We start from the raw sequence: 23,334 nt of genomic DNA on the forward strand, positions 1-23,334 counted from the left end.
CATCGCCATGTTGGCATACAGTCAAAATGAAATCAAATGACAGACAAAGGAAAATTATAACATAAAGGCTACAGCATGCAAGACAGTTTTATACAATACTTCATAGTCCCTAGAACTGTTTTCTCTGCATAAAACATTTATCCAAGTAGATACATAGATGTTTTGTAGTATTATAATCACATGGATTAACAATTTCTTTTATGGGATCATTTCATGAAATTTAGTGAATAATTTGATGATCATGTACTCTTCTGTGTAAAGTATTAAAATAAGATGGAATTTTGGAACAATCTGGTGTTTAAGCAAGTTTTTATGCAAGACTTTGCATGTTTTTAGGAGGAGGATCCATCAAAGGAATGCTGGCTGAAATAGGAGGCAAAATGACAGCAGAAGCATTTGATCTTATCCTAAAGAAATTTGATTTAGATGTAGGTTTTAAAATTTCTTGAGTTTAAGAACTCTTTTTTCCACTTTGTATTGGTTTCCTTGTAATTAATCTAATTTTGTTTAAATTCAGTGCTAATGCTCTTATATTTAATTGCAGAAAGTAATAGTATCAGGAGTGTGCACAGTGCCAGAAACTCCAGCCTGTGAGTAGTTTTTATAGCATGTCACCTTTTTCATTGGTAAAGGTTGTAGATTCATTATGTCTTGCATGACATTGCTTAAAAATTTATGAACTCATTGCAATCTTCTTTGTTAAATTTTATTTGTTAAGGCTTCTTACTCAATTGTAAAGTTCTAGCTTGTCAAATTACTGTAGTAAGGCCTTAGAGAATTTTTGTAGCATGTCCTGCCCTGTTTGACGTAAGAAAGTATATCCCCACCGGCATCAAACACATGGTGAACTGTGAACTGCCGCCCAACTGCTGGGGAATAGACTGCTGTCTGGATCTGACCTTCACTATCCCCCTAGGAGACATCAAAGTCACCAAAAACATTCCCTTCTGGTTCAAGTTAGACCCCTGTGATTTCTTCATTGACATCGGATTTGGAACAATTACACTGCTAAGAACAAAGTTCTTGACATATGAATATGGTATGGAATCATTTTTAAATCCATTATATGTATTAACTTTTTTTTTCTTTTTTTTTTCTTTTTTTTTTTAATTTTCACATTGTATGTAACACAAGGTATTTAAATCAGGTTCCAGCAGTTAAGATACTCTTATATTGTTTAATTTAAAAGTGACATTTAATTTGATTTCAGGAACATCAAAAACACTGACTTTGGGATCTGGAAATCCTGCTCCGGTTACAATCACGTAAGTTAGGAGAGAAATAAAGTTTGATATTAATTTACCATAACAAATAAAATTCAATATTCTGATGATAAAGAATTTTACAACCAACAAAGTAATATATATGACTATCAAACTGAAAGGTATAAACTAGTTACAGGATGAATAAAATTTTTTATTAAAAAGTATCTACAGGAATGTATACTTGTTGCAGTCTGAATATATTGTATTAATGTCTGTGATATATATATTTTTTTAGATATTTCATTGACCAAATGGCAGAAAACAAAGGCTTTATTGTGGATGTGAAGGTCTCCATCTGTTTCCCCTTGGATGACGAGAAGATCTGTATTCCTACTGAGGAAGGCCTCCATCTTCTACAGAAGGAGGAAATCCCAGTGTGTGATCAACGGGCATTGGTCAACTTCCAAAGTATGTTTATTTAGATGTGCTATAGTCCAATCCACACTTTGCTAAAGTTGTTCCCTTTTGCAGGGTGATCAACCCAAAGGTCAAAAGGGAAGAAACAACTTTTCCCTTCTTTATGCAACCAAATATTTGGGCATGTGTGGGTTGCCCGAACTTGCGGCAATCAAAATTCACAGAGGAAACCGATTTCTAATGTCAAATAAAGTTACAACCCTTTAAACTACAAACTTAAGGCTACTGTGAGAAATATATGGGTTTTTCCCCAAAGATGGCGGCCAAGGGACATATTAACTTTTGTAAAGTGTGGATTGGTCTATTTTAATGGCCAGGAAAGATAATTCTCTTGATAAATCTGGTAGATTCAATGGAAATTTGCATAGTGTTCACAATATGTTGTATTTTGAATATTCTAAAGTAATGTTTATTTTGTCCATTTTTTCTCTCTAATACCTTCCTTTACATCTGATATGAAAAGGTATCTAATTTTGTTGTTGGGATATTAATTGAATATTATTAACATGATTGGTTTATACATATTTACTCTCATATTTTGTTAATATCTTATCATTTTCTAGATTTCTCTCTGACAAATTGGGTGCAGAATAACACTCTGCGAGTGGGAGAACAGTTAGCTGAGGGGGCAGTGACCTTATTGCTGGAACAGCTAAACCTGACCAACTTCTTCAAAAAACCCCGATGTGACCGCAATAGGGTTCCTTACATACCATCAGTGCAGGGGATTCATAATGGTAAGGCCATACACTTTATAGAACATGTGGTAATAATCTATAAATACTGTACATGTTGTACAAAAAAAAAAATCTAATGTTAAAGTAATATTTTTAGCAGCTTGATATTGCATGATTTTGGTTTGAAATCTTTTCTTCATTAATCATTGATTGAATGGTTTTTCAGCGTTTCCAATTCAAATTTAAGCATTTAGTTTATAATGTTTATATGATGTTGGCTTTTGGAGAAATTGAAATCTTACTGAATATTTTTACATTTTGTATTTTGCAGTCTGTCCGAAAACCATTGGGTTTCTCCCCTCCAAGATCCCTGACCCCATGTCCTGCTACATCCCTGACTTCTGTACGGGGGTAGAGTGCTGTGCAGAGATCCCTATGCTGGGGCTAGGGCTCCATGCCTATGTGTATCTGGATCTGGACAAGCTAGAGCTGAGATATGGCCTGGAAACCATCACCGGCACCCTGAAGCTCTTCAACTATGACTGGGGAGACACCATCAAGATAGCTGTGGCCCAGGACTTAATATATTTCTCGTACGATTTTAACTTTTTAGTGGTCAGCATGGTTATGAAATAATAGTAACTGTTGCATTTGTTCATCAAAAGTAAAAATTAAGGCTGACGAAACTTGGTGTAAAAATGTTATTTAAAAGTTGGGGATTTCGTTATTCTGCAGAAAAAGATTTTTGATAAAGACCTGTTATATTTTCATGCTCACTACAGGTTCAGTGTCAAGCCAATCACAGACGAGCACGTGTACGTATTTAACGCCCATGCCGAGGTCTGTCTGGAACCGGACGACTGCTCCATCAAGATCCCCATCATGAAGAACACAAAGCTGCCCACCCTCACTTCAGTGATCACAGGGAGCAACAAAAGTAGGTCAACTTCTTTAAACTTCTTTGCTAAACATGAACGATCTTAAGTGCATTATAACACAAATTGTAAAAAAAAAAATCATTTTATGTACATGGTAGACTCTGACAAGGTATTGGTTTTTTTTATTTGATCTTTATCAAATTTTAGAGTTTGACTAATATTAAAAAAAATTTCTTTCAGACTTTTCTATGAGTAACCTGCTGCAAGAAATGGGCAATTTGACATTGGATGGCATGAAGGACAGTGCCAAGGCTGTGTTGTTACAACAGCTGGGAGTGGACCAGTGGATGTCTGATACACCATGCAGTATTTCTGACAATCTCTACACCCCCAGTGTTAATGGCTGGAATAATGGTAGAGAATTGAATCAGAGAGAGAGAGAGAGAGAGAGAGAGAGAGAGAGAGAGAGAGAGAGAGAGAATTTACATGTATTATATGGTGTTTGTACAGGAAGAGATTAGGGCATAGAGATAGTTGGGGGATAAATAAGATGTTAATTTTTATAAAAGTATTGAAATAATATAGAGTCAGTACATATTAATAACTGTATTTCTCAAGTTTAGAGACTCAGATTTTTTATATTTGAAAAAAGATGATTTATGTTGTATTGTCTCCTTATTTTGAATACAGAGTGCACCCTGGACTGGGTGAAGCCCCCGAACATCCCCTTTGATAATGTCAAGTGTGCTCTGACCCACAACTGTACCCGTGTGGACTGCTGTGTGAGCTTCAAACCACTGAACCTCAACGTCCATATGTTCCTTCATTTTGATCGCTGCAACTATATCATCTCTGGAGGCATTGAGAAGAAGACATTTTCCTATGGGCTTTTGGATTTCACTGATTTCTGGGGTAGAGTTACTATTTTACCTACATCTGGATTAAACTTTACTGCTTTGTTTCTTTTGAATGTTTGGATTATTCATAAAATTGCCTTATGTATGCTTTTCAGGAAAAGAAGTCTCAATCAACATTGCTGACATTATCTACATAAAGTAAGTTTTCATGATTTTTGTAAAAACACAATTCATGAGATATGATTAAGACAGACACCTCCTGAAATATTGAAATTAGGATTACACAGGATACAAAAAGTTAGAACATTTTCAAGTTTTGCTGCTTGTTTTATGACCACATGTTAATGTCCCTCCTAGGTTCAAGGCCAGTCAGCTGGAGGTGTCCAAGAAGTATGTGCTGGATCTGAGTGTGGAGATCTGTCTGGAGCCCGACTCTTGTGCTCTGGATGTCCCCATATTTGACCAGGTCCTCATTCCTATCCTCAACTGCGACCTCACCATGGACTTCAATCTTAAAGGTCAGATTTTTAACAAATCAGCTTTTACATTTTACTGTTATTGTTGCCTTACTCATTGTCAAGCAACTAGAGCATTTAGTAAGTAAAAGTAAATGTAATAATAAAAACAAACTTTCATGTGATTTTTTTGAAATGCAATCATTCTTCCCAGTTTGTATGTAATTTTAAATTTTAAAGTGATATACATATATTATTTGTTTCTCACAGTTTTGAATCATTCTTCAAGAAATTTGTTAAATTTTAGAAATTTGTTAAATTTTGGACAATTTCGTTTCTGTGGTCAATCAATAAAAAAATCTTACTCTCTTTGTAGGATTTTCACTAAAGGAGTACATGAAGCAAGAGCTTGGAATGACGGAGGATGGCAGTCTGTCCACCGCTCTCTCCAACTTTGTGTTTGAAAAGCTGGGACTGAACTCCTTTATGAAGGAGACTCCATGTGATAGATCCGAGCCCCCTTACAGCATCAACAAACTCAACTACACTGGATGGTCCTCTGGTATACAAAAAAACATAAATGAATAGCATATTATATGATGAATTTTCATGTTGTTTATTTTATTTCTTTCTTGTGCATGTTAGATGAAATTGAGCTCTGAACAGGATGAAATTAGTTCATTTTTTTCAAAGAACTAGTATAATTGCTTTCATATATATTGCTTTAGATCATATCTGTAAGTAAAGTGGATGCCTTAGTTATATGCACTCTTTATTTACCTTAAACTTCAAAGAATGTCCTGCCAATTTGCCGCTGTTCAAGATCCGCGGAACCACCAACTGTAACATCAAGAACACCTGTACGGCGGTGTCCTGTTGTGTGGAGGTGGGTAAGGTCGGCCGAACGTTTGAGTTCATGATGGACATTGATTTCTGTAACCAGAAGTTCACCGTCGGAATCGAGAAACTGGTAGAGGAGGTCTCACTCAACATGTTTGAATATGGTAAGAGCTGAGTTTTTTTAAGATTCTATTTCAAAAATGAGAGTTTGTATCAAAATATTGAAAATTATATAAAAGTTTTCTGAATTTTATGGATAAATTGAAGGACATTTCTTATCCTTTATTTATTATTTCAACATTCATATTATTCAGTACAATTCAAAGAAAAAAAATGCATGTTAATTGAATTAAAAATGCAATCATTTTCCTTACTAGGAGTAAGAAAGGAAATTGTCATCATGGGAGTGATTAAAGTATGGTATGTATGGCAAATAAAAAAAATATCTATTACTGCTCAACATTCTCCATACAGAAATAATTTTTGAACAATTTGAAGCTCTTTATTACCAACTTTCTTATTCCCTAACAGGTACACCATATGGGACAATGTAGGAGAGGGGGTCTATGTGGTGACTGTGGACCTGGCCATCTGTTTTGAGGACGGAGGCAACTGTCTGGTCAACGTCAACATCTTTGAAAAAGTGAAACTGTCCAAACAAATCTGTGTCTGGGCCGCACAGTTCTTGCATCCGGGTAAGAACATTCATATATTTGGGGCACTGTGGTTTCATCAATATTCGTTGAATACCAATTTTCGTGGATTTCGTTGTTAAGTTGATCCATGAAATTAAAAGTTCATTGAAGTTCAATTTCAACTAACATTTTGTATTGATTGGATCATTGGCCACGAAATTACGTATCCTTGAAACTGTGGTTTTCAGAAAATCCACGAAAATTGATACCCACGAAAATTAATGAAACCACGGTATCAAATATCAAATAAACAGTTAAAAGAAACTTATTTTATATTTGCTGTAAAGCTGAGTTAGAGAAAAGACATTTAGCCAAATTTAATTTTTTTTTTTTATCAGTTGAAAATCTATACTTAATATGGCTAAATGTTGGTTTCAGTGTTAGGGTTGGGGTAGATACTGTTTACCAACTTTTATTTTTGACATCTTAATTGCACAAATCCTAGGGAGAAACTGGTGAATTATTTTTCGCATTCAAACCCTATCTACACCCTGGTTGTTATTATATCCATGGGGAAAGAACTGGTTTGTGGAGAGAAATATTCGTGAAGGAGGCTCTAGCAAACCTCACAAAAATTTCTTACACATGAATAAAAGTTGGTTTACAGTAATAAGCATTCAATGCATTTGTATATTTAAGTTTTAAGGAATTTAAAATTGAGATATATTCATTAAAAGAATAATTTTAAAGATTTTTATGTGTTTCAGACTTCTCCTTGGAGGCGTACATGAAAGAGCAGGGACTGAATGCAGTGGATCAACTGAAGGGCCTCGCTCTGGACAAACTAAAGGAGGCATTGGGTCTACCTACCTACCTCAATGATCCCCCATGTTCCCTGACCGATTCAAAGTATACCCCTAACACAAATGGTGTCAAAAAAGGTAAAGTTAATATGTGTATAATTATATGGTTTATGTAGTTATGTTATAAATTTCCAGTGATATACTGGTTTTATTGGTATTTGTTGAACCCCAGTTTATTTTCTTGGATTACATTGTGAATTTATCTATTAATCGAATGTTCCATTCCAGTGTGTACCAAGGACTTGGGACAGGTAGGTTCCAACTTGCCCACCTTGCCAGGTAACATGGTGTGTCAGATCGGGGAGTCCTGTACCTCCCTGGACTGTTGTATCGGAGCTTCCATCATCCAGCACAACTTCCACGCCTACCTAGACATCGATCCTTGTAACTTTGTGATCAAATTTGGAATCGACAGACTGGAGTTTGTCATCTACATGCAGGAATTCACTTTTGGCATCGAAAAGGACTTCCGCCTTGTGAATGTTGTCAGAATCAAGTAAGGCTTTATTACAGCAAAAATTGCATTTGTGTAATAAACATAATTTGATATGTAGATGAATTGTCTGGAGATGTAATTGAAGATGAATTTGATATGTAGATGAACTATCTGGAGATGTAATTGAAGATGAATGTCAGATTTTGCAACGGTTGAAAGATTTTATGCTTTCACTTACAAGCAAGTTTAATGAGGATCACAACACCCTCAAAGTTGCCAATATTTATAATTGCAGTCAATATGTGTTTTTTTTTTCTAAAGATGTTAAATGAATTTTTAATTTTTGCAGTATTTTGTCCATTTGAACTTTTTTTTATTACCATTCAATTGCAAAATAAAGTCATTGCAGATAAAATTTGTTTTCCAGTATATGATTACATAATTGGTTTACAACAGGTTTAAGATCTGGGACCTGTCAGCCGAGAATCAGTTTTTGGTCAACATGAAGCTCAGTGTGTGCTTTGAGGAGAGCTCCTGTATCCTTGACTTGGACATTTTCAAGGAGAAAAGACTTCCCAAAAATGTCTGCGACTTTGCAGCAGCTGCCAAGATCCAAAGTAAGCGATCATATGACAGGAAATCACACTGTTTTTACACCTGAATGCTTGGTTCTTCCTCAGACATATTTAAAAATATTTGTTATTTATCCCCATTGTTGATGTGAAGATTCAATGGCTTCCTTATCACACTAAGATTGAAATTTTGATCCTTTGATGTTTGGGTTTTTTCACAGACTTTTCCTTTGCGAACTGGAAGGACTTGCTGCCAGACAACCCCGGGGAGATCCTGTTGACTGCGGCCAGTGACCAGCTGATGGAGCACCTGGGACTGGCTGGCTACCTGAAGAAAGAGCAGTGTTCAGCCACCTCAACTGCCTCCACAGTCAAGGGCTGGAATGACGGTAACAGCGCAGTCATTTGCTCCAGTGTAACTTCGAAGCAATTCAATGAAATTTATGATTCATAGTCATTTTCTGTATGGTGAACTGCACATTTTAACAAAAAATTAGAATTTTATTAGGCATTTTTTAAAGATAGTTATTCTGAAAGACTTTTATAGTTGCCAAAGAATTTTGTCTCTGTATCCAAAGAAGTGCAGAATACTGTTTTGTGTCACTTGAATTTGTTAGCATTCTTTAGTTAAGATTACTGGCAACAATTTTGATTTCCCACACATGTATTTGATGTTCTTTTTGCTGATCTTTCAGCTTGCCCCAAATCCTCCTGGTACAAGAAACCAGATCTGTCCGGTTTGCCAGTTGTCTGCTCCATCTCCTCCAAGTGCACAGAGGTTAAATGTTGCATGGAAGTCAAGCCAATCAGCAGGAATTTTGAGGCCTACATTAATATTGACCCTTGCTATAAGACCATGGAGATTGGAATTGAGGAATACAAAACCAAAATCAATCTTCTCACCTATTCTTTCGGTAAAATGATCATATCCTACATCTATATGACGACTTTTATATCAAAATCTGTGATGCTTATAATTTTGATAATGTACTTATACTGAATTAATTATCTTTATTAAGGTGTGAAGGAAAGCTTTTGGCTACAGGATGTTGTAAAGATAGAGTAAGTACCATTTGTTGTTTTTTTAACTGTACAATAGAATGAATCTTAATTCTCATGGAATTTGTGGATACACCTCTTATAAAAATTTATTGTTAAACAGAATCTTGAATGAATATTAATACTACTGCAATTCAATGAATATGTCTACAAAAATTTACAATCCAAAGAAAGTGGCTTTTGATGTATTCAAATGATTTGAAAAAACTGCCAAAAATGATGTTAATTATTACCTTTAATTTATGTTTTGAATGGATTGATGAACAACTTGATTTTGTGCTGAACAGATACAGTGTGGTAGATCTGGCAGGAGATGCTAAGTACATGATTAATGCCAAGTTAGAAGTCTGCTTAGAGAGTGGACAGCCATGCTTGATCTCTCACGACATTGCAAAAGACTTGTACCTTCCAAAGATTGGATGCGATTGGTCACTGGATTTTTCAAGTAAGTGGAGTAGACTTGTTATATTCCTGCCAATGATACAGCTAACAGTACTCTGGCATCCTTCCTTCCATTGATTGATGCCCTCGTGCCACCATAATGCATGAATGAGAGATGTTAAATATATTTTTAATTTGTTGCATTTGTTTAATATGAACCATTAGATAAATAAAAATACTAAATTTTAATTCTCTGTGAAGATATCTGTTCAGAGAATGGGTGAGTTTGGGGAATGGTTCAGTTGGAAAAGTAAACAGAATGTGTAACAGGTATGTTTGAATTTCCAGGTTTCTCACTGACTGACTTCTACCAGAACATGTCCCTGTCTGCTGGGTCACTGCTGTCAGCCACCCACCTGTCTCTGATGAAGGAGGCCCTTGGGATCACCAACTTCCTGCTACCCCCCAGTCAACAGTGTAGCAGGGATTCAAGCGACTACAAGCCCGAGACCCCAGATCAACCGGGATGGAAAAATGGTAGATACCCCTAAAACTTAATTTTTTTTTCAAATCAAAAAAAGTGGAAGTCGGAGTTATGCATACTAATAATAATGTTTTTTGTATGTTTTATTTTATTTTTTTCATTTAAAGTATTTAATACATAGTCATACATATTTCATCAGAATATTTGGAAGTAGTATTTTTATTGAAATTATAAAATATGTTCTTTGCATTTCAGATTGCCCATTAAATGTAGGAAATCTGACACGCTTTGGACAGAACATCCCCATAAGCTGTCACCTCAAAGAACACTGTACTGCTGTGGAATGTTGCATAGATTTCCAGGACCCACTGCAGCAGACTTTCCACCTGTTTGTAGATCTAAACCTCTGTCTCCAGACCTTTGAAATAGGCATTGAGAAATTCGTTGAGAAACGGACACTCTTCACCTATACATACGGTGTTCAAGATCACTACCGTCTTGGGGATGTCGTCCAAATTGAGTAAGATGTTTTCATACATACGACATGATATTATACTTTATTAGCTAGTTATGAAATAGTAACCTTAAGTTTGTGTTAGTTACCCTTTGGGATTTAAGTTTTAATGTGCTGGATTTCAAATTTGAAACCTGTTGATGTCATATATTAAAACTGTGTTCATTGTTTTTGCTTAAATGTACAGTTGCAGTTTTGCAAGCTTCGTTTTCAAACTTCAGTGCCAGTGCAAGAATAAGCCAAATCTCTAACAAACTTGACTTGCTTGGTTTTTGCAGCTTTGTGGTAGTTGATATGGACAAAGGGAACCTGGAGTTGACAATCAATCTCAAGTTCTGTCTGGAGGATAACCTGTGTGTGTATGAACTGCCCCTGTTTGACAAAAAGGTGATTCCTAAGCCAGGCTGTAACTGGGATCTGCCTTACCTAGATCCAAGTGAGTCTCAAATGTCTTGTTGTTAATTTATAGAATAAACAAATTTGAATCCCACATTTTGGTTTTTGTCATATAATTATATATTACTTAAACAGTATTCCTTTGTCACTTAATCAACTTTATATGACAGAATGTTGAAATGACAAAGTATTTAATATTAAGGAGGCTGCATGGGGGGGTCGAAATATAATGTAATATAAAATCATCAGATTTATTTAAGGAATGAATTCAATATTTATTTGTTTTATACGATATAAAATGGTTTGAGGCAGTTTACGCTTTATAAACCGCGAAGCGGTTTATAAAAAAGCATAAACTGTTTCAAACCTTTTTGACGTTTTTGACGTTAGTCTTACTATGACGTAGGCAACATTCTTTATACGATATAAAATAATTTATTAGCCAATCAGAAAGCGCGTTACAACCAGAATTAAATTATTTGAAAATTTTATTTGTGATTTCTGAAGCAATCAACTACTATTTGATAAAGAAAAATTTCATATATTTTAATGTAAACTTTTATCATTTTCTATTATTTTTATATGGAGCTCTTCTTTTAAAGGAGATCAATATTGTCTAAAATGGCAGTCACCCCCAGCCCCCATTAAGATCGAGTTAAATGATGAAGGACAATATTTTAGCAATTGTCTTGTACTTTCAGATTTCTCTTTGGACAATTGGTACAACACCATGCAGTTGGCATTAAACTCTCAGCTCTCTAAACTGGATGCTGCTAAACTTCTGGAAGAGTTGGGTGTGGCTCAGTTCTTAAACAGAGAGCCTTGTGAAAGGTCTAGCACTGTATACAGCCCCTCTGTGGACGGCTGGAAAAAAGGTTTGTATCATCTTCATATCAGACTCGATATTCAATTAAAAAAATTATATCAAACACTAGTATGTCAACAAGTTGATCATACTTCCATTTTTATATCTCCACTTCTTAGATTCCGGTAATGACTGATATTTGTTTATTAGATTGTCAGATGGCGGTGTCCACTACCCCCCTGTCCGGTGACCTAACCTGTCTGATCAAGGACACCTGTACTTCAGTCAGCTGTTGTATGGACGTCAATTTCCTGCAGAGGGCGTTCGAGACCTACGTCACAATCGACCCTTGTAACTACCTCCTGGAAGTGGGCATCGAGAAGTTGTACTTCAATGTCAGCTTAAACGATTTCACATTTGGTAGGTGAAATGGAGATGCTGCATTAAATTGATTTAAAGTAGATTTTTATTGCACAGTTTTACTGTTTGTCAGTATGCATGCAAAATCATTTGTGTCGAGTCTTTTTCCACTTTCAGGAACAACAGGGAAATTCTATTTGAATGGCATTGTTCGCATTGAGTGAGTATATTTCATCAAGACTATTGATTTAATTTGACGAAAGAAAATTCCTGGATGTATGCACTATGAATGCCTCTGTGTTTCTTTAGGTACACTATTGAGGACATGCCAGTGGAGAGACAGTTCAAGGTGTCATTGGTTCTCAAAGTCTGTTTCGAGGCCACAGATGACAGCAAGTGTATACTGAGTTTGGATGTGTTAAAAGACACACTGTTGCCAAAGTCTATCTGTGACTGGGTGGCTGACTTTTCTACGCCGAGTAAGCAACACTTATATGATATTGCCTTTAAAGCATCTTTTCATTTTCTGATAATACTAAGAATAGGTGTGTAGCCTGCATAACTTGATATCGTACAATGTGTTTCATTGTTTTATTTTTTGCAATTATTAGTCAAAAAATCTACAATTAAGATTACAAAATTAATGACTTTTAATGTCAATAATTTTAACACAGTAATCAAACCTCAAACACACACATTTTCCCCTAAAGAATTAGTTCAGACTAGTTTATTTGCATGTGTATTCTTTGGACAATTTTCCTCAACTGAAAAGTTAAATTTTGCAAATAAAAAAAGATTGCTGTTTGAAAAAATAAAATGTTTGGATTTTTTTCTGGCAGACTTTGATATCAACCAGTGGTACACATCTGAAGGCATCAACCCTAATGCTGTACTGAGCCTTGTGGACAGAGAGAAGCTGCTCAATAAACTAGGAATCAGCTCCTACCTCAGTGTCAACCCTTGCTCATTCTCTTCAGATACCTACAGCCCAGCCAATGCCAAGGGATGGAAAAACGGTCAGTTTTATTCCCCGATTAATTTAGAAGACTTGCCATTTGATATCAGCCTTGCTGCGATATTGCCCATTAATGATAAGAGCAAATAAAATAGGAGCAAAGGTTTCTCTATTTTTAGGGAAAAAAATGAAGCATTAAAAGATGTACAGAGTTTATCTTGTGACTCTTTCATATTTTTATAAAAGAGAAGGTTGTTAATTTCATCTGTGACTTTTGCTTGCTACACAGATTGTAAAAAGGACCTGTCCACGGTGTTGCCCACCCTGCCCGTCTTTGCCCGCTGTAACATTGCCTCTCACTGTACGGGTGTGACATGCTGTTTGGCGGAGAGCTCGGTCCTGGGCACACACTTCACCGTGGGCATCCATCTGGATGACTGCAACCACGTGCTGACCATCAGTGTGGAACAGCTGTCACTTAAAGTCGACCTCAATGGATACAGCTTTGGTAGGGATCGATTGGGATTTTAAATTGTTGTTGAATTGTTGAATTCCAGTCTGAGTAAAATTAATATATAAATGTCTCAAAAAACTTATATATTTGTTTACAGGGGTGTCAGAGAAGCGATATTTGATGAGTGTTGTACAGTTTGAGTAAGTAGAGTGTACACAAACAGTCAGTCTCTATTTATTCATATCAAAAAGGCATAAACTGAACAGATGTAATGGTTGATGTGTTTATTCCACCGTCTTTCAGATTCACCATTGTTGACCTCCCAGCTGAAAAGAGCTACCAAATCTCTGCTAGTTTTGCTGTGTGTTATGGAGTAGGAACCTGTATTATTGACAAGACAGATCTACTGACAAACTACAAGTTACCTAAGTCTCTCTGTGAATGGGGCTCTGGATTCAAAATACCTGGTAACAATTAATTTACACCTTCTTTTGAAGTTGTAAATAATATTATTATGGAAATTCATGACAGTCACTGTTAACTTTATCAAAAATGTTTCCATCATGCATGGAGTTGATCAGTGGTGTTGATATCTGAGATGAATTTGTTACAGATTTCTCTGGCGTTTCCTGGATGACAGCTAAGAACCTGGCCCTGTCAGCAGCACTCTCTACTGCCGATTCTGACTCCTTGTTGTCATTACTGGGAATGGACCAGTTTCTGTACGATGCTCCCAACCAGTGTGTCCGGACAGACGCCAAGTATACGCCCAGCACAAATGGCTGGAAAAATGGTGTGTTACCAGTATATTTTTATTGAAATAACCAACGTTAACTCAACACCAACTGGGGTCAATTTTTGTGCTTTGTTGAAAAATTGTGAAATGGTATTTCTAATGATAAAAGATGACTTATAAGATGTTATTATAATTCGTAAAATAGGAAGTGTTTTCCTCTATTTATCTGTGAACTCTATTACATGTATCTAAAAAGCATTGAAACATTTTGAACCCATGGAATTGGAAATTTGGTACATATATCTTTAGACTGCCCAAAAGCTTCAGCCCCTGTGGCCCTGCCGGACAAGGTGTCCTGTCTGATCCCAGACATCTGTACCGGCATTGACTGCTGCGCGGAGGTGGATTTCCTGGCGGGACGTTCCATCAACACTCAGGTCTTACTGGACCCCTGTCAGTCCATTATGAGCCTCAACCTGGAGAAAATGCAGTATAATGTGACCCTGTTTGACTACGAATTTGGAACCACAGATCACTACTCCCTACAAGGAGCTCTCAGATTAGAGTAAGCTTGGAAATATTTTCTTAAAACTTGTTAACCTAATGAAAGATGGAGCAATTTATTAAGTTAAAATATAGCATGTTCCATTTTCAACTGATGTGAATTTTTTTTCTCTCTCTAGCTTTAACCTGCAGAATTTAAAGATACAAAGGAAATACCTACTGAACCTGAATTTGAGTCTCTGTCTGGAGGCTTCCAATCCCAATGACTGCATATTCTCTGTGCCAATTTTTGAGAATGCCATTCTTCCCAAGAATCCTTGCAACATTGACCTGAACTACATCAATCCAAGTAAGTATTTTCAAATTATGAAAAATTATCTTAAAAAAAGGATGGATTGAATAAAAGTTCACTTTAAAATATACTTAGGAGTATAGAAACATGGCCAAAAAAAATTAAAACTTATTATACACATCTTGAACTTATTGATGAACTCTGCTATGGAGATCTGGTATATGTCAATTTTCTTTTATCGTATGTAGGTTTTGATTTGTCTTCATGGAAAACCCTCAACAGTTATGGTTCCATACTGACCAGAGAGCAGACCCTATTTTTGTTGAGAGAACTAGGAATTGAGGAGTATGTAGGAGTAGGATGTTCTAGGACTGCTGCTCCTTATAGTCCAGAGACACACCCAGGATGGAACGTCTCATCAGGTAAAAGAAAGCGCGTAAACTTGATTGAATACTGATCTGTAATGCATGTATTATTGGTTAATTGTTTTTCAAAATGAAAATTTTTTTTTTTCTTATTCTCAATGGTAAAATGCTATTAGTTTGAAATAAAAGATGTGAAATTAATAGCTTTCTCTATTCGTGTCTTACAGGCTGTTCCATGACACCCCCTACCCTTCCCAGCAGTAAGATCAGCTGCTATGTAGGCAGTACCTGTACCAGTGTCTCCTGCTGTCTGCAGGATGACATCACCACACTGTCCTATCAGCTGTCCCTGGACATTGACGCCTGTGCCGAGAAAATGACCATTCAGCTGGAGAAGATGTCCTACACTGTGTCCTTGTTTGACTATCAGATGGGAACCAAGGGAACAGCCAAACTCTTTGGAGTCCTTGTCATAGAGTCAGTCTTCAATAAGCAATACATTATATCATTTCATTGAATTCTCTATGGATTTTTTTTACATGAAGATTTGTGTATTTGATTAATTTTGGTACATGTTTGTCTACAAGATAAGATCCATGTATTTATTTTTTGCTTATATGTCTTATGTAGATATGTGATAGATGATCTGGCCCAGATCAACCATTTCGTGGTGGACCTGACAGTGAAGCTGTGCTACAGCAGTGGATCCAGCTGTGAACATGACGTTGTTGTACTACAAGGCTTCAAACTCCCTAAACCCCTGTGTAACTTTGCAGGAGGAATGTTTGCAATTCAAGGTAGAATTAAAGCTCTAGACTTAAAAACTTCAACAACAAAAATATTAATTGCATTTATGTAACAATTATTATAATTATGTTTCACACATTTACATTTATTTTGAGAAATTAGTAGGTGTAAGAATATTTTTCAATAACATTTTTTCTTCAAAAGACTTCTCACTGAGCAAGTGGATCTCGGACAAGAAGGCTGACCTCCAGGGAGCCAGTCTGGAGCAGTGGGCCATTGATCTGTTGAAGTCAGAGCTGAAGATCTCCAACTTCCTTCTGAATCCAGCTTGCAGCAGAGCAAGTCTTAGTGCGGGAGCGGGCAACTGGAATCTGGCTTGTAAGATCTTTTAACTACTAACTTAAAAACTTCCTAGCCAAACTCAACATATGTACAGCATACATGACTAGAAGTTTTAATTTTCATTGCCCTTGTATAAATCAACTTTTGGAGGTCAAAATAAAATTTTCAAAGTTCAAAATCCAGTCATTTTTCAAGCATCAGATTTTGTTGTTTTGAAATTACAGCTTGTCCCAGTGCTCCCAGCATCCCTGCACTGCCTGGCCACACCTCCTGTTCTCTGGCCTCGTTTTGTTCTGGTGTGGTATGTTGTACAGATATAGCCCTCCTGAAAACTTCCATACAGTCGGAGGTGAAGATTGACAGGTGTAAAGGCAAGGTCTTTATCACGCTGGAAAAACTAGAAGTCGTCATTATCCTCACAAAGTTTGAGTTCTCCACGTGGCAGAAGTACACTCTGCAGAATGTCTTCCGTCTAGAGTAAGACTGATATTTGTGTTTGTAAAAATTAAAAGAGTTTTTAAGACTATAGAAAGTATTCATTGAAAATGGAAAAAAGATAAATAATGGTCATCCATATCAAAAGAATTATTTTGATTTTTGGTGTACTTGTATGAATGACTCTAGGATTTAAATTTCATGCATTTTTTTTAACAAGGTACAAGATAGATTTCCTGTCAGCAGAGAGTGCATTCTTGTTCAACATGAAGTTCAGTGCTTGCTTTGAGAGTGCTGGTGATTGCAGACTCAGCTTCCCCATCATGACCGATGTCAAAGTGCCATTCTTGCCTTGTGATTTCAAAACTCTTCCATTTGCCATACCAGGCAAGATTTTCAGCTGTTTTATTTGTCATATTGTCTTCAATTGTATCTCATGCATATTTTGAAACTTTTTTGAGATACAAATCTTCCTCTGAGTGAAATGTTAAACTTTATTGATTTCTTTTAATATTTTCATACATATACAACTGATGCATCTAACTATGTTTAAGTAAGCATTGAGGTTCTCTTTATTAAAGCTAAAGGATATGAATGTTCATCTCAACTTTTTCTTGTGTTATTCATAGGCTTCACATTCAGTGATTTCCTGACTAGGAAGGGTCTGCCTGGGTCAACTACTGACCTACAGACCCTGGTGGCTGAACAGCTGATGGAGGAGCTGGGTGTAGGGGGGTTCTTCAGTGCCTCCTCCTGTGACAGAGCCAACTATACAGCAGCCCTGGCCTCAGGGTTTGAAATTGGCAAGTATACTGTATTGAAGTGTGTGTCACATTGTGTAAACAGATTTTACTTTGAAAATTTCAGATGGTGATATCTTCACCCATGGTCCAAATTGATTTTATCAACTGTTTTATTGCTTAGTTCATTTGAATGATACACTTATTTAAAAAATAATTTAAAAGTAGAAAATTGATGCATTGATAGAAAATTATTCAGAGTGAAAAAAGGTCTTGAAAATTAAGTTGAACAATATTTCTGAGGTTTGCATTGGAAATTATGTTCAAAACCGCATGAAAGTTATTCTAAGATTTATTTTAATATATTCTTTTTAAAAACTGTAGATTCGGGCTGTACAGAGAACATCACTCCGTACCTACCAACCCTGCCCAGTAATACCAACTGTAGGATATCGTCCTCGTGTACTGGAATTTCCTGTTGTACCGATGTCTCGACCATTGGACGGACACTGCAGTACAGTATAGACATTGACGCCTGTACCCACACACTGACCCTGGCCATTGAGGACTTCAGATTCAAAATCTCCCTCATTGACTTTAAATTCGGAGTGGAACAGAAGTTTACCATTGACCAAGTTTTCTCTCTCGAGTACGGAAGTCTTTTTATAATTTTCATTGATTAAAAATCTTTATTTTAAGTTTATTTTTTTCCATGCCTGTTCCCATGGAAAAGCAGATTGAATAGTAATGGTGAAGCATGAAGTACAACACAATAAATATTTTGTTGACTTCTTTACAGGTACAAGATAACAGATCTGAGTGGACTGCGACAGTTCCTGGTGGATGCCAAGCTGAGTGTGTGCTTCAATGACCCCACCCCCTGTGTCATACAGGGCACCCTTCTCAGCAACTACCTGGTCACCAAACCATCTTGTGCCTGGTACACAGGATTCTGGAAATCTGGTTAGTTAGCACCTGGCTTGAGAAAAAAAAAACCTCAAGCATTTCACTAGAATGTTTTGAACATTTTATCTTTAGTTAATATTGTTATTTCTTAAAGTTTGCAAATTTAAAAATGTCATTTGTGTGTCCACTTGTTGATATCTCATGCGTCTTTAGTTTCACTTTACAAACACAGATAAGTGCTTTCACTGTTAAATTGTAGATTTCTCACTGTCAACATACATCTCAACCAATAACCTGCCCAGTCTTGGACAGCTGAGTTCCAGTCATGTCTCCAAGCTGTTGGAGATTCTTGGAATCTCAAAGTACATGAAGCAGCCAGCTTGTGAGAAAGATTCTGGAATATATGAGGATGCATATCAGGGATGGAAGTCTGGTATATATATATATATATTTGTTGCAGATTTAGGAAATATATGATATTTTGTAATTTTAATCATTAGAAAGTCATGAAAGGGGAATTCATGGTTTTCATAAATATTCTTTTGCCCTTGAACTTGCCTCCAAAAATTGAATCAATTTTGTCTGCTTATGACGTTTTATACTAAATAAAAACAAGTATTTATTAGACATAACAAAATTGCTCTCTAACACATGTTAACCCCTGTTCTTTTTTGTCCAAATAAAATATTTGATGATGATTTTCCTTGCAGCCTGTCTGAAGGACAGTGGAGTCAGTAAGCCAGTGATTGACAGCAACCTGGCTACCTGTATCCTCCAGGACATCTGTACAGGTGTGCAGTGCTGCGTCAGTGTCCCCAGGTTCGGCCTCTCTGTGGAGACCTTCGTACAGGTCAGTGCCTGCGACCACCAGCTGAGGGTCGGCATCGAAAACCTACAGTTCAACAGGAGTCTCTTTGGCTACAAGTTTGGAGAGAAGGAGCAGTTTGACTTGTATGGCTTTGTGGTCATAGAGTAAGTGTTACCAAAATTAGTTTTATATGGGAATGGGTTTTTTTGTATGCCCCTTTTATTGAAGAGCAGGTAATTATTAATTAATATTTATTGTTTATTGTCTTTGTTGGCAAGTTCAAACATGGAATCACCTCTAAATGTGACTAAGTAAATTGACTCTGATTTCACTGTCATGTTAGAGGTCAAAGTCAGTATAGGGTCAAGGTAAATAATGTATGGTAATACTAAGAAGACTTAAAAGGTTGAAAACCCTGCAGAGGGTTGCCAAAAAAAAAAAAATTGGCATGCAACAGATACGTAATAAAAATACCTAAAATTTCCTGTCCTTATATATTTCAGCTTCATCATAACAGACCTGAAGTTTGAGGGAAATGATGGACACTACTTGGTGAATCTCAATGTCAGTGTGTGCTACGAATCAGGACAGCCTTGTGCAGTTGTAATACCAGTCTTTGAAAACACAGCCCTTCCTAAGGAAACTTGCAACAGAGATCAAGATTTCCTCGACTCGTGTAAGTTTTACATGTAAATCATTGATATTGATATAAATTTTTTATTTAAAAAGTTAGCTTTTTAAAAGATTTCTTTTAGTTAGAACCGTAACCTTGATTGTGTTGTTTTCTTAGCTTTCTCACTGGCAAGCTGGAAGACAAACCTAGGCTTGTCTGGGCCCACCCTGGAGGTCCATTACATCAGACAGCTCCTGCATGACCTGGGGGTGGCCATGTACCTGAAGGACTCCAGTAGTAAATGTGACTGGTCACAGCCTCCATACAGTACTGCTGATGCCAATGGATGGACAGATAGTAAGAAAAAAGGAAACAAATGCTTGCCACTTTAAATGAAGAGAGTGCTAAAATCAAATTTACTATCGCCAATAGTAGTAGACTGTTAGTACCGGTACCTGGTAAATCAAATATTTTTGTCCAATTTTAGATTGTGGCACACCAACAGCAGGACTAGCTTCTCTTGGGGCCAAAACAAAGTGTGCCATCTCCGACACCTGTACCAATGTCCACTGTTGTCTGCAATCAGACACCATACAGGAAACGCTGGACGCTTACATTGATGTAGACATATGCAACGGGAAAATTGAAGTTGGAATAGAGAAGTTCCACTGGAGCGACAGACTGCTGAGCTATGAGTATGGGACAGTCAAGCATGTGTCTATGCTGGGGCTGGTCAATCTAGAGTAAGTCCTAAAGACAGGAGGAGTTTTTAAAGAACTGTCTTTTTTTCTTTGACTGATTTTATAAATTTACATATTTAATCAGGCAATGTTTTAAGAAAAAGATGACACCATTTTTACTGTTCTTCAATACAGCTACTCTTTGTTGGACTTGGAATCGGAAAATGTATTTGTTGTCAACATGAACCTGAGTGTGTGTTACGAGTCAGCTGGTCCCTGTGAAATCAACATCCTCGTGTTTGAGCAACACAAACTCAACAAGCCAACATGTAATTGGACCAGAGGCTTTGCTGTGAATGGTAGGTTTTTGCTACTTTTGACAGGTATTCATCCACTAAGTTTACTTATCTTGCTAAAGGGAGCTTTCTTTTGTTCCAGACAGACAATTGAAAATGTATTTATGTTTTGATATTAGGTGAATTACAATTACATTGTATAACAAATTATATTTAAGTATGATTATATTCTACTGTCTTAAGAAAAATTGGAATATTGTCTGAATTAAGAAAACTTAGTGAAAATTTTTTTTTAAACAGACTTTTCGAAGGAAACTTGGTTGGCTTCTCGAGGCTACGCTGCCAATAGCACACTTCCCTCCTATGTCATCTCGGAGCTGTTGCATGACCTTGACATCATTCAGTACTTGGGAGAGTCCAGCTGTAACAGAAAGTCCATTCCATTCCATCCAAACAGAAATGGATGGAATACAGGTAAATTCAATCATCTGATAATTAAGATGCCCCTAGCATCTTTGATGATGAATAAAATGTACTAGAAATGAAAATGTCTTAAAATTTGAATGTGTCTAACTGTCATTCTTGTATAAAATGCCTATATTCCTTTGAATTACAAATTGGAAATTGTTGTTGACACAAGAACAGAGATACAACTGATATTTGCAATAGCATTTGAATAACTAATTGTTTGTCTTGAGTTCATAAACTTGTTCATATTTTAACTCAAGTCAAACACTTATATATGGATCTGGGTTTAGATTTTCTTAATTCTTGAAGTAAATTTAGTACATGAATCTATAATCAAAATTAATGATTAATTAATGAATAGGGTAGCTATGCTATAGTAAATTCTTGTCCTTGTCACAGGTTGTGATCAGCCAGTGAGCTTGGCTCCCATCGGGTCAGACACCACCTGTCACCTGTATAGCTTCTGTACGGGGGTCAGGTGCTGCTCAGACCTACCCCAGCTCCAGAGGTCCTTCAACACCTGGCTCATTCTGGACCACTGCAACTTCAAGCTCAGTGTGGGCATTGAGAGGTTCTCCATTAACATCAGTCTGCATGATGTTAAGTTTGGCAGGAAGGAGGTGGTCAATCTCAATGGTGTTGTCAGACTTCAGTAAGTTTTTGGTTCTTGATGGACGTTACATGTAGAAATTACCGTAGTAGTCAGGATTGAAAAATAAGGACCGGTACTTTGGCATCATCATTATTTGTTCAGCAAAAATTCAACTGAATTTTATTGAATGTTGAGTTAAATTCAAAATATAATGAATTAGTATTGAAAGAGTCATTGTCTTTGAATTTATGTATCAATGAATCTGTGTTTTAGAAAATCTGTGATTTTTCAAAATGAACCACTGTGGTCTGTACATTATATCAATCATTTGATATACTGATAATAGAGGACATGTTTCAAAACAAAAATCAACGTATTTGTATACAATCATTGTAGTTCTTCATTTAGACATTTCATCCAGTACCTTACTCCAAATTTTGATGTAATTTTTGTGCTAGATTATGTTAATATTTGATTGGATGCCATTTTTAATAACAGGTATGAAATTGATGACCTAGTGAGTGAGAGGAAGTTTTCAGTCAACCTAAATCTACAGATTTGTTTCGAGTCCAACAAACCATGTGACATTGACATTCAAGTGTTTACCAACACAAAACTTCCCAAAAAGCCCTGTGATTGGACTACAGACTTCATCAATGAAGGTGAGTAAGACTTGTTCAAATTAGATGCTCAGCATGTGATAAAAGTTTTTAGATCAGTCAATTTATACAAAATTTTTGATTAATTTTTAGTAAATGTTATGTAATTCATATAATGAACAACTTGTAAAAAATATATTCATGTTGACAATAAAGAATTAATTCTGATGCAGTCATCCATGTGTTGCAGAGTATCACTACTACAGAGATCATTGATAAACCTTTTTGATATTTTAATGTTGCAGCCTTTTCATTTGCATCCTGGAAGTCTTCCCGTGGAATCACAAGCTCTGGCCTGACAACGAACCAGCAGAATGAACTGATGGAGGACCTCGGCCTGTCCCAGTTTGTCAACAAAGACCTGCAGAAGTGCAGCAGCAGTAATGCACCATATGCTGGAGCTGTCAACAACTGGAAGAATGGTAGGCTGCCGTAGTAATCAAAATCTATTTCTCTTTTTTATAACATTCCAATGGATGCAGACATTAAACTCTTATTATTTCTATAAAAAAAAAAAATTTCATCAGAGTGCCCCCTCACACTGAAGTCTGCCCTGCCCTCCCTGTCCGCTCAGCCCATCACCTGTCATGTGGACTCCTCCTGTGGTGGTCTCCATTGCTGTATCAATGTGGCTTCCCTCAGCACCACCTTTGCCACCAAGCTGGAAGTGGACCCCTGTAACTACAAGATGACCGTGGGTATTGAGAAGCTTGTCTTCTCCAAAGATCTGTTTACCTATGAGTGGGGCAAGGAGGAACAAATGTGGATGTTTGGAGTGGTTAGAATGAAGTAAGATTTATACACCTGTTGATTCATGAAGTTTTGAATTTATTGAATGATGTGGCACT

At 36.5% G+C, this 23,334-nt stretch overlaps 2 protein-coding genes across 2 annotated transcripts in view; both read left to right on the forward strand.

The window, feature by feature from the left end:
* Window positions 1-20,538, forward strand: part of LOC136273434 (uncharacterized) — a 44,571-nt gene extending 24,033 nt beyond the window's left edge. The window contains exons 39-89 of the mRNA XM_066077840.1: window positions 337-428; window positions 545-590; window positions 788-1,039; window positions 1,211-1,265; window positions 1,501-1,673; window positions 2,246-2,419; window positions 2,691-2,952; window positions 3,142-3,296; window positions 3,478-3,651; window positions 3,928-4,149; window positions 4,250-4,292; window positions 4,452-4,612; window positions 4,926-5,111; window positions 5,344-5,553; window positions 5,767-5,809; window positions 5,921-6,084; window positions 6,792-6,965; window positions 7,116-7,383; window positions 7,780-7,940; window positions 8,117-8,284; window positions 8,591-8,809; window positions 8,915-8,957; window positions 9,242-9,399; window positions 9,684-9,872; window positions 10,075-10,339; window positions 10,612-10,769; window positions 11,431-11,604; window positions 11,745-11,954; window positions 12,072-12,114; window positions 12,204-12,373; window positions 12,734-12,910; window positions 13,139-13,357; window positions 13,461-13,503; window positions 13,607-13,770; window positions 13,917-14,096; window positions 14,349-14,604; window positions 14,723-14,892; window positions 15,084-15,257; window positions 15,428-15,677; window positions 15,831-15,997; window positions 16,152-16,325; window positions 16,514-16,766; window positions 16,945-17,111; window positions 17,354-17,527; window positions 17,849-18,113; window positions 18,264-18,427; window positions 18,630-18,803; window positions 19,081-19,342; window positions 19,682-19,854; window positions 19,969-20,148; window positions 20,279-20,538. Coding sequence (XP_065933912.1) covers window positions 337-428; window positions 545-590; window positions 788-1,039; window positions 1,211-1,265; window positions 1,501-1,673; window positions 2,246-2,419; window positions 2,691-2,952; window positions 3,142-3,296; window positions 3,478-3,651; window positions 3,928-4,149; window positions 4,250-4,292; window positions 4,452-4,612; window positions 4,926-5,111; window positions 5,344-5,553; window positions 5,767-5,809; window positions 5,921-6,084; window positions 6,792-6,965; window positions 7,116-7,383; window positions 7,780-7,940; window positions 8,117-8,284; window positions 8,591-8,809; window positions 8,915-8,957; window positions 9,242-9,399; window positions 9,684-9,872; window positions 10,075-10,339; window positions 10,612-10,769; window positions 11,431-11,604; window positions 11,745-11,954; window positions 12,072-12,114; window positions 12,204-12,373; window positions 12,734-12,910; window positions 13,139-13,357; window positions 13,461-13,503; window positions 13,607-13,770; window positions 13,917-14,096; window positions 14,349-14,604; window positions 14,723-14,892; window positions 15,084-15,257; window positions 15,428-15,677; window positions 15,831-15,997; window positions 16,152-16,325; window positions 16,514-16,766; window positions 16,945-17,111; window positions 17,354-17,527; window positions 17,849-18,113; window positions 18,264-18,427; window positions 18,630-18,803; window positions 19,081-19,342; window positions 19,682-19,854; window positions 19,969-20,148; window positions 20,279-20,538 — 8,858 coding nt within the window. The remainder of the gene's footprint in view (window positions 1-336; window positions 429-544; window positions 591-787; window positions 1,040-1,210; window positions 1,266-1,500; window positions 1,674-2,245; window positions 2,420-2,690; window positions 2,953-3,141; window positions 3,297-3,477; window positions 3,652-3,927; window positions 4,150-4,249; window positions 4,293-4,451; window positions 4,613-4,925; window positions 5,112-5,343; window positions 5,554-5,766; window positions 5,810-5,920; window positions 6,085-6,791; window positions 6,966-7,115; window positions 7,384-7,779; window positions 7,941-8,116; window positions 8,285-8,590; window positions 8,810-8,914; window positions 8,958-9,241; window positions 9,400-9,683; window positions 9,873-10,074; window positions 10,340-10,611; window positions 10,770-11,430; window positions 11,605-11,744; window positions 11,955-12,071; window positions 12,115-12,203; window positions 12,374-12,733; window positions 12,911-13,138; window positions 13,358-13,460; window positions 13,504-13,606; window positions 13,771-13,916; window positions 14,097-14,348; window positions 14,605-14,722; window positions 14,893-15,083; window positions 15,258-15,427; window positions 15,678-15,830; window positions 15,998-16,151; window positions 16,326-16,513; window positions 16,767-16,944; window positions 17,112-17,353; window positions 17,528-17,848; window positions 18,114-18,263; window positions 18,428-18,629; window positions 18,804-19,080; window positions 19,343-19,681; window positions 19,855-19,968; window positions 20,149-20,278) is intronic.
* Window positions 20,539-20,675: 137 nt separating this feature from the next.
* LOC105325414 (uncharacterized) overlaps window positions 20,676-23,334 on the forward strand; it is a 50,827-nt gene continuing 48,168 nt past the window's right edge. The window contains exons 1-6 of the mRNA XM_034482695.2: window positions 20,676-20,830; window positions 21,068-21,241; window positions 21,635-21,887; window positions 22,326-22,489; window positions 22,732-22,908; window positions 23,014-23,275. Coding sequence (XP_034338586.2) covers window positions 20,713-20,830; window positions 21,068-21,241; window positions 21,635-21,887; window positions 22,326-22,489; window positions 22,732-22,908; window positions 23,014-23,275 — 1,148 coding nt within the window. The 5' untranslated portion in view covers window positions 20,676-20,712. The remainder of the gene's footprint in view (window positions 20,831-21,067; window positions 21,242-21,634; window positions 21,888-22,325; window positions 22,490-22,731; window positions 22,909-23,013; window positions 23,276-23,334) is intronic.

The sequence above is a fragment of the Magallana gigas genome, chromosome 3, assembly GCF_963853765.1.
Source record: "Magallana gigas chromosome 3, xbMagGiga1.1, whole genome shotgun sequence".
NCBI lineage: Eukaryota > Metazoa > Mollusca > Bivalvia > Ostreida > Ostreidae > Magallana > Magallana gigas.